The 10,478-nt window shown below is 35.9% G+C and overlaps 1 protein-coding gene across 1 annotated transcript in view; it reads right to left on the bottom strand.

Moving 5' to 3' along the window:
• Positions 1-7,474: 7,474 nt before the first annotated feature.
• The window catches only part of LOC126827503 (dystroglycan 1), a 70,568-nt gene continuing 67,564 nt past the window's right edge, over positions 7,475-10,478 (bottom strand). The window contains exon 4 of the mRNA XM_050556906.2: positions 7,475-10,203. Coding sequence (XP_050412863.1) covers positions 9,017-10,203 — 1,187 coding nt within the window. The 3' untranslated portion in view covers positions 7,475-9,016. The remainder of the gene's footprint in view (positions 10,204-10,478) is intronic.

The raw sequence follows: 10,478 nt of genomic DNA, 5'->3' as shown, positions 1-10,478 counted from the left end.
AGTTTTATCAAAGGTTGCCAGTGGCAACGAGTAGAAGTGGGATGTAATATATATAATTACTTGTGGTATAATTATGTAATTAATTATGTACATATTTCTTATAGTCTGGGAGCCCCGGTGACTCAGTGAGTTGGCAGGGAAAGTTCCTGTGTGGTTTCCCATTGTCAGTGCGCAGCACCCAATCATTCAGATGGGCCATAAAACTGAGGCCCCATGTACACAATTGATGTGCTTTTAAAAACCCTTGGCAGTTGGCATTCTTAATTTCCTCCCTTATAGCATATTTTATGCTGTATGTCCATCTTGATTAGCCCAGTGGGTGCATAAAAGTAGGATGTTAAACTCTATTGCATTTCATTTTATCATTTCTTGTGGCAAAATTAATGATGTACATAGGTTTTATATGATAATTCTATAGCTAGAAATGCATTATATTTTTCATATTTAGTCATGAACATTATTCTATTTGAATAAACATGTGCATTTAATAGTTAGGGTTCATACTAACATTAAACGGCCCGATGTCTTGTCAACAACTATAGTCCAAATAGACACAGATTGATTTCTGTCACCAGACGCTGTTGTAAAAGAAGTGTTGTCTTCGCAGATCATGACTCATGCTGGCATTACACAATGGTTTCTTTGGGTTGTATTCCTGATTGTTTTCAAATTTGAGCGAAGTCTGTGTCAGTACAGACCCAGGACTGTACAGTGCAGTGGACGGTTTCGGCTAGCCCCCGGATCCATTTAAACTTTTTGAATTGTTTGTCTGTTTGTGTTTTTCTGCGTATGATATCCTGTCCGTGTATTTTGTTGAATCCAAGCCAGGAGAATTACAATCTGATTGATATACAAATCTGTCGCATCATCGGTCATACGAGCGGCTTTTGACCCTATGACATCAGACATTGCCTTAATAAGTCGTCAACAGGGGTATTACTTGGTAGTAACATAGCAGGATCAACGTACTGGTTAGTAGCCAAGTTCAAAGGTCATTTTCTAATCATACTCTTGTTTCTAGTACATAGTGTATTATTTATTCATTGTGCACTGTGAAACTGATATGCTCCACTTGTGAACCGATGACTTTTACTAATGAAAAGTAGTGCCATGAAAATATACAAGTTTAGTATTTATAGAAAGCAGTCATTAATTAACAGGTGTGCAACTAGCTGTAAAAGATGCCTCTTCTAATGTAAAAGTGTGCAATTAAAATAACCATTTAGATCTGTTTGTAACAGATATTTTCATTAATATAAATAATAAGTGCAGGAGGACCTCACTACACACAAACAAAACCGATTAGACAAACCTGCGGACAAGATACAAACTGTACAGATATTGCAAGAAATAGTCATTTGTTCATAAGTAAAAATTAACAACTTCACTGTGCTTGTTAAGAGAATGAAGGCATTCTTGGTATCCCCAGTAGTCAATCTGTTTCACAGAGATCTTCAAATATCTCTGTAACAGATGACTGTTTCGAAATAAGACGTAACATCGCGTGGCGTCAATCATTGGCTCAATAGCATGTGCATTATTTACATAATACATTACGGATTCGAGCTAAATGGTGAATTTTACTTATTTTAATACCTGTTTACATAAATAGGAAATGATTTTTACCTACAAATAATTCAAACGCCTTTATTTTTCTAATACATAAAAGAAATGTTTTAGAATTTAATTTGACAGAAGAAAAAAGTTAATATTTGTGACTCATTAAGTCGCATCGATGTCATCCTTATCAGTGATTGTAGTGTCCTAGCGAATATTCACTGCTGATCAGTGTGCCCAGTACTATCGTTCCATTTTAATCTGCCTGGGTCCATCCACAGGGTTTTCACGAATTCAAATTATCTGCCCTTAGTGGAGTAGAATGGAATGATACCACTGGGGATACCAAGAATGGAAATTGGGGTGGAGAGTGATTTATATATATGATCTGTATTCAAGAAATAAAACTGTGATATTGATTGTAATTTTTTGTGAGTATTATCTGTGAGTATTGTCTGCTTTGTGAGTAGTCTGTGAGTATTGTCTGCTTTGTGAGTATTATCTGACTCTGAGTATTGTCTGCTCTGTGAGTATTATCTGACTCTGAGTATTCTCTGCTCTGTGAGTATTATCTGATTCCGAGTATTCTCTTCTCTGTAAGTATTATCTGTGAGTATTTTCTGTACCACATAAACGGGGGGAAAAGAGGCATAAAACTTGGCATGCTTGTTTCTTGGACAAATGATACGACGCCACAGATCAAGATGGCTGCCATGATGGTGCCCCCGATCCCCGTAAGTTTTGAAAGTTTGAAGTTGATGTCCTTGCATCTGAGGTCATTTCTGAAGGAAATTTAATCGAGGCTCTCTTATGGGTATCTCTTATATAGGTTCCACATGAAGTTGGTGTGGGAGGGGGCGGGGCGGACCACATGGACCACCCCAGACACATGTCTGTGATGGGATGTAAAACTGTTGTCATATGTTATGTCAACGATCCCTTGACGTTGAAATTTAATGAACAGTAGATGGACATGCCGCTGCCTGGGCAAATTTCCCCTCTCAGCACAGTACATGGTATATGACCATCTTCATGAGCCGGTTTTCTTCAGGAGAGTTGGGTGGCCGAATGGTTAGGGCGTACGTGTTGTATCATAAGGTCTGTCATTGAGTCATTGACAAGGAGTGGGGTCGCATGTCCAACCTCGTGGGTTTTCTCCGGGTCCTCCGGTTTCCTCCCACTGCTAAAGACCCCTACGCGCAAGCGAATTATTGAAATAAAATTGAACCATATGTTAGTCCCGAAATGACCTAGATTGTATCAACTCTCTCTCACTCACATACCATAATGGCTGATTTTTGTAACCTTATTTTACTACAGGCGTATGGGTACTACTGGTGTATGGGTACTACTGGTGTATGGGTACTACAGGCGTATGGGTACTACAGGGGGGGAACCTCGGTTCTTTTAGTACCATACGAAGGACTAGGAACCCATCCTTTTTCAGCACAGCAGGTACCACTATAATGTTATGGATAACTTGGAAAGATCTATACTTGCCCTTTCAAGGTACACCCATCCTTACATGTCCAAGCAACTTTTTTTGAACAAATCTGTACAACCCCACACAGTTTTCTGATCATCTATAGACCACGAAACCTACTGGAATTGTTGACGAAATAAGACAGGGGAAATAACTCCATGATAATATGGAGTTTCAGATTTTTATAAAGAGAGGGAGAGAAATGGGATTTAACATCATTTTGGGATTAACATATAGTTTAATTTAATTTCGATAATTCGTTTTTGTGGGAGGAAACAGGAAGACCCTGAAAGATAACAGAAGATGTAATAGATGTGTATTTTTTTTATTTTTTGGAGATTTATTCACTTGCCGTATGTTGAAGCTGATAATTCATTAGACCAAAGCATCTATATTAAATATATAACAGCAGAGAAATTACATTTATTTTCAAATGATATTTACATTTCATAAGTTATTAACCCTTTGGAACCCGAACTGCCCCGAAAATAATGTCCCCTCGAGTAGTGTCTCTATTGCCACTGTAGTCACGATATGGTAAGTATTGCGATTCAGGTGCTACGATACGATTCGTATCACGATTCATAAACAGGTCAATATTTACCAAGAAAACAAATGAATAATTGATATTTTAGTCCTGCCGATATTAAAGAAATAAAACTGTTTTATATCATTTGATGTGGATCAAAATGAGGACCAAAACAATTTAAGAGTGTTTGTATACCTATGGATGACATGTGACTCAGATAATTAAGAGTGACAGGTTATACTGGAGCGCTAAAAAAACAAAAAAACAAAAAAAGAATCGCGATACATCAATACAGCATCACACGATTAAATATGTGAATTGTGAGAAGGTGAATCAGAATATACATTAATTCAATGATATATCCTATTAGCACTAGTCTAAAACCACCACAAGCGAGAGAGAGAGAGAAATGGGGTTTAACATCCACTTGACTCAAACTAGGTCATTTCGGGACTAACATGGTTTAATGGGTTTTTTTTTCAATAATTCGCTTGCAGGTAGGGGTCTTTAGCAGTCGGAGGAAATGGGAGGACCCAGAGATAACCCATGAGGTTGGACAGGCGACCCTACTCCTTGTCACGTATGACCGGGGATTCGAAACCACGCTAGTTGACTCAATGACAGGCCTTATGATACAGCGCGCACATGCTAACCATTCAGCCATCCAACTATTTAACAGCAGAGTGTACTACTAGTGTGGGTTAGAGTTTTGGGCAGTTTCGAAAAAGAGCACTTTTCTCAGAGAACTAGGGTCATCCAGTATTTACATGTAGGGGGACCAGGTGCCAAAGGGTTAACATGTAGTTTAGCATTCCTAATAAGATGCACAGATATTGCCTCTTGTGGTTCGTTTGCAAGAATTGAATAATAATTAATTAAAGTCCGGCCAAACCAATTTATTTTTAGTTCCCTCATGGTCTTCATCAGTAAATAAATAACCCATTTATGCGATGTTTTGTTTAAATTATAAATTTAAAGTAACTACTTTAAAAATTTGGAACTAGAAGCTCTTGAACTGCACAACCAAGTACTTTTGGATTTTAGGTTACATGAAAAAAACATTCTGGTTGTCAGACGACCCTTTGTAAAAAAAAAAAAATGCTGGACGGCGGTTTCTGTTTTTCTTATGTTAAGAAACATACAAAATTATAAATTAACAATCGATTATCCAGTGCCGTTCGTGATTGTCATTAGTGTTTCCCTTGGTTTTGTAGTTGATACCTGAGTCTATTGTTCAGTTCCACTTTTCAAAAAACGCTTAATAGAGTTACTTCCTTGAATTGCGGGAAATAAGAACATACGGAAATTGATAGCTTTGTTTTTATTTACAACGGCCCATTTTTGATAACGAGGCGGTATTTGAGAACCAGAATATTTTTTGGTGTGGCCATAAATAAGTTTAAAGGGACAATAACACTCTTGCTGGCTTGGCAGCTCCAGAAAATAAATAATAGCCTTATTCTAAGTATTAGATGTTTAAGTGTCCTACCTGTTGTGTAAATTGTCCATTACATCCTATTTTACTTGTCCAGAGAGTTCGAAAATATTTTTAAATCCAAGGCTTTTCAAATCATTTAGTTGAATTTTTCCAATTTTTTAAATTAGGTGTGTTAAGATGAAATTTGTATCATCAATTAATTGGAATATTGTAAAATAGTACAATTTGTTGACCAGAATAAAGATTGGGACATATTATTCAGTTACAACAAGAGTGGTATTGAGCCTTTAAGTCTTTTATCTGGAGAAATTAGAAGGATAATTTTACAGGTGTTTCCAAAGAAATTAGAAGAATAATTTACAGGTGTTCCCAAAGAAATTAGGCCTAGAAGGATAATTTTACAGGCATTTCCAAAGAAATTAGACAGATAATTTTAAAGGTGTTCCTGTAGAAATTAGAAGGATAATTTACAGATGTTCCAAAAGAAATTGGAAGGATAATTTTACAGGTATTTTACAGGTATTTCCACAAGAACAGAAAATCAAAATGATATGACCTGAATGAAAATAATATGGGTACAAAAACAACCAATACAACATATAAAGTTACAAAAAAAACATGGAGGTCTTAATAATAATCAATGACATCAATATACAGAAATTATTTACAATTTATATCATCTCTAAATTAAATATTATCTATATTTATGGCAAATACTGAACGGCAGGCAAAGGCAAGATTTCCATCAATTTCTAGTTTATGTACAAACTATATTATATTGAGACACATAGTAGGGTCACAGAACTTAAATAGAGTATGAAATAAAATGGGTTTTAATGTTTTGCCATGCAACAACTGGTCTAATGAACATTGGCATATGCCATGCAGCGCTATGAGGGAAATTTTGCACAGAGAGCAGAATTTCTGCCACCATTTTTTTTTTAAATTCCAGTGCGAGAATTTAACGTCCACTTGACACAAACTAATATCATTTCAGGACCAACTAATGGTACAATTTTATTTCATAATTCGTCTTTAGATAGGGATCTTTAGCAATGGGAGAGGAAACTGAAGGACCGGGAGAAGACCCATGAGATTGTACAGGCAACCCTACTCTTTAAGACATACAAGCTTGGGATTCTAAACCATGCTACTTGATTCGACAACAGACCTTATGATTTAAAGTGGTTGCATTAGACCACTTGACTGAACCCCCCACCACCCATCCCTCCTACTAAAGAGAAGGCAACTATATACATAAAAAATAAACACACTTGTATGGATATACTACTTCTGAATTTTATTTACATGCTACGTTTCAATACACATACAGGTATCGTTATCAAGCAAAGAACGATACCTGTATGTGTATTGAAACGTAGCATGTTAATAAAATTCAGAAGTAGTATATCCATATAAGTGTATTTATTTTTAGTGAAATCTTTTTCTATATGTCTTACAAGGATTAACTATATACATAATTAAGCTGATGGCAGTGCTGAAAAAATTTGACACTCAAATTACTCAATCAAAATTTGTGCTGTATAAAATCGTGCTGCTTGACACAAAAAAAAATATTAAAACAACTGGCCCAAGTTCACAAAGCATTTTCAGACTTAAGTTCAGAATTTACTCAAAACTGTTCACCTTATTTTAACTAAAATATAGGCCTTTATCAAAAGTTTGCTGTTTTAATGTATCAAATACATCCATAAGAAACTATGTGCAAAGTTTTGTGTTTCTGGATCAAAAATATTTCTCATAAACAGTGATTGACAGTTGAGTAAATTCTTAACTTATGTCTGAGAATGCTTTGTGAACTCGGGGCCAGGAAATATAAAATATAATGGGACTAGAATGAGATTACCATAATGATAAAATAAAATACAATTAAAATTATATTTGTGAACTAGATAATTAGGCCAAATAAAAAAAATATTCTGTTTGTCAGATAATTTCCTGAATCACTTGTAAAAAGGTCTGCTTGTTAAGTCATTTAGCCCAGTTGTGATCTTTTGAAAAGAAATGAGGTTTAATGTCCTAATGTTCCGACCCGACTGGGCTTATGAAGAAGGGCATACATACAGTGTGCTATGAGGGACATTTTGCCCTGGCAGCGGCACTATGGCCTACCATCAAATTCCAACTGTCAAGTGATCTTTCATGTACATGCCAATGGGACCTCAGTTTTTCATCCCATCCAAAATGACTAGACGGCTGTCCTTGTCACGCCCTCCATCTTGCATGACTGACAAGGTGAAACCACATCGAAAATCCTTATGAACTTTCTCGGCCAATGCAGGGATTTTTTGGAAGAATTGTTTAAGAAGCAGAATTTCTTTTTTTGTATGGCCTTATATAACAATACTGATAATATATATATAAATATATAACAAAATTGTATTTGATAAACAAATAAGTTTTCTTAAAAAAAAACAAACCCAGAAACAGATGGGCTGTTTAAAGATAAAAAAAATATCTTTAGTTGACTATATTAAAAATTAGGTAAAAATTATGTATAGCATTTCAAGTTGTGTAAAACTCAAACAAAGTTGTGTAAAACTCAAACCAAAGTTGTGTAAAACTCAAACGAATTTGTGTAAAACTCAAACAAAGTTGTAAAACTTAGATGACTAGAAATGTTCTGAACAGTTAAATTCTGATCAGAATTTGAGGGATTTAGAATTCCTTGTTGTTGAAAGACGAATGTCTAAAAGGAATATCAATCCAAATTTATTTAGTATTTACAACGATTTGGTGAATTAAAAATTTTGCAAACTCTGCAGACAATCTATGGTCATAATCAAAACAAACCAAATTCACATCCAAAAATGTGTTCATAATTTATTTAAATAAATAATTCATTGGATTCATAATAAATAACAAATACTTAAAGGAGCTAAATCGCTAACATTTGGGACCTAGAAATTGACAAAAGTGGGTCGCAACGCATATAATACTGTAATATGAATGTATATAAACTGTTTTACATTCAATGGTTTCCGTTTTTACTTTAATTTCAAATCAGTTATGTTCGGCGAAATAAGCCAACATTCTCAAGCGAGTGCAATTTCTAGCGTCTGGTTATTCCAGTCTACATACGTCGTTTGATTTGGTGCAATATGTCTAGCCTCGTTCCTCGAGTCTCTCGCTAGAACTGGGGCTGAAACGCATTATGGTACACGATTCGTGTACCAATGGTAAAATGTTTATTTTGTCTTAAATATTGGATATCAAAAGCCCATCCTTTTGCGGTAAGATCACAACATGAATGTTGATTTAGATTGACAAATAATTCATGTTTTCAATGTTGAAGATTTTGGATGATATTGAGTTAGAGACTTAGCTGCTTTAATCAATCAGTTTGATTGATGATCAATCTATGACCATTTTGATTAAAAGTTGTGGCCGTTTTAACAGTTTTATAAACCTTAATAATAATTACCCAATGCGACCTTGACCTTTACGTATCACTAAAATCTTTTAGTAGGCCTCTTTAATAATCCGATTGAATCCAAACTGGAAGAATATTGTCTGTGGATAATTTTGGTTGGTTTTCTTAATTAAATGCTAAATATGGTAGTCAATTTTTGTACATTTTAGCGTACATTAAGTTGTGAAAAATATAATATTGTTTAAAACATACATATGACAATCATTAGCGTTAAGCTACAAATTAATATAAGACAAAAGATAAAATTTACGAGCTTAGTACTTTTTCAATTTTTGCGTAGAATAAAATATACACGATGAAAATTATTTTACAATCACATCATTAACAAAACAATTAATTAACACTCATTCTTTAACTGATGAGTCAAGCAGTGATGATGCTATTAATGGTATTTCAACCCACGATTCGACAACACCCCAAAAACGATTTTGATCTTAGCTGCATATCACTTGTATATAATTACAAACAAATGACATTCCATTTAAATAGAAGTCAAAGACAAATTGTCATTTAAAAACCCTGATATTTTCATAGTTGTTTCTTTGATTAATTAAATTAGACATTTGTTTGGTGCGCTGGGGCGTATGGTGGGGGGAGACGGTAAGGCGGTGGTTCCGAATGTGGCTGCCAATACGGAGGAGGAGCCTTGGGAGGTCGTTTATTGGAACCCGTTCGGCTTCTCTCAGAGTTTAACGTACTATCGTTTGATTCCGGATCTTCTTCAAAATAATAGAATGGTCTGGAATTCCTTGATCCTCCGGATGATAATGAACCACTTACATCTGACGACAGAGTAGTTGGCTTTTTGGGTTTCAGGCTTGCTTCCTCGCGCTCCAATTCATCGGGAAATATGATTGGATTTCTGTCGTTATTAAACACAGGTTTATCCCAGGCGGTGGGTTCGGGTTTCTTCTTCCGCCGTCTGTTGATGAGTAAAACCAGAAGTATGATGAGTAACAAAACTAATAAGGACACCATGACAGGCAGGACCACCTGAGCCCAGATACTCAGTCCTGGAGTATCAGCTTGTTCTGGAAGGAAGGTTGTGTAGCTCATTGTTGTGGTCGTTTGAGCACAAGCACCAGACGCCTGATATTCCAGTTCTTGCACGGGTAAATCCTTGCCGAAATGACGTGTGAACGATGTTCGAATTGAACCATCTTTTCTGACCATGCGATTCAGCAAGCTGTTGACAGAGCTATTATCACATTCGTCACCATTAAGGGTATTATTTGTCCAAGTCACTATTAAAGATCCAACCGAAACATCCAAAACGGTAAGATTATCAACTCGATCGTCACCAAAATAACTGGCTATCAAGCTCAACAAATTATTCAAATTACTTCGATCATTCATAAAAGTCGCAAAGTCTACACCGAAAGTCATGATAAATTTGTGACTGAATTTCCCAAATGTTGAAGAATTCACAAAAAGTTTGATAGAATCTGTTTCTGTTAAGCTCCCCTTGTCTTTGGCAATGAGGTTTATGTTTTGGTAGCCTGTGTCCAGATCGACCGCCAATGGTAAACCTTTGATGATCTGTTTCTTGGGGTCCAGCTGTAACCAGAAAGTTGGTGGAAGAGGTTGGTTGTAAGGTAAAGATAGAGATAACTGTAAACTCTGGGTATCGCCATCTTCAATATCATAGAATACGTTTCGTGGAATTTGGTACTCGAAGTACTCTCCCAAGGTAGCTTCAATGTAGTCGATGGAGTTTTCCAGGTACGGTTTGTGGTTACTGGCTGTAAAATAAAGAACAGAAACATCCAGGTATTAATCTCACGAAACAAACTAAGATAGGTTGCCAGGTAATCAAACATGCACCTACAGCAGGTGAGTTGTCCAAGCAGTCCTCAAGAGAGAGAGAGAGAAATGGGGTCTAATGTCCAGTCGACACAAACTAGGTCATTTCGGGACTGACATATTCTTCAATTTTATTTCAACAATTCGCTTGTGTGTAGAGGTCTTTAGCAGTGGGAGGAAACTGGAGGACCCACAAAAACCCACCCCAATTGAT

Source organism: Patella vulgata, chromosome 7 (assembly GCF_932274485.2).
Source record: "Patella vulgata chromosome 7, xgPatVulg1.2, whole genome shotgun sequence".
In the NCBI taxonomy this organism is placed as follows: domain Eukaryota; kingdom Metazoa; phylum Mollusca; class Gastropoda; family Patellidae; genus Patella; species Patella vulgata.
The sequence above is the reverse complement of the archived record's forward strand: the minus strand, read 5'-3'. Positions and strand labels throughout refer to the sequence as shown.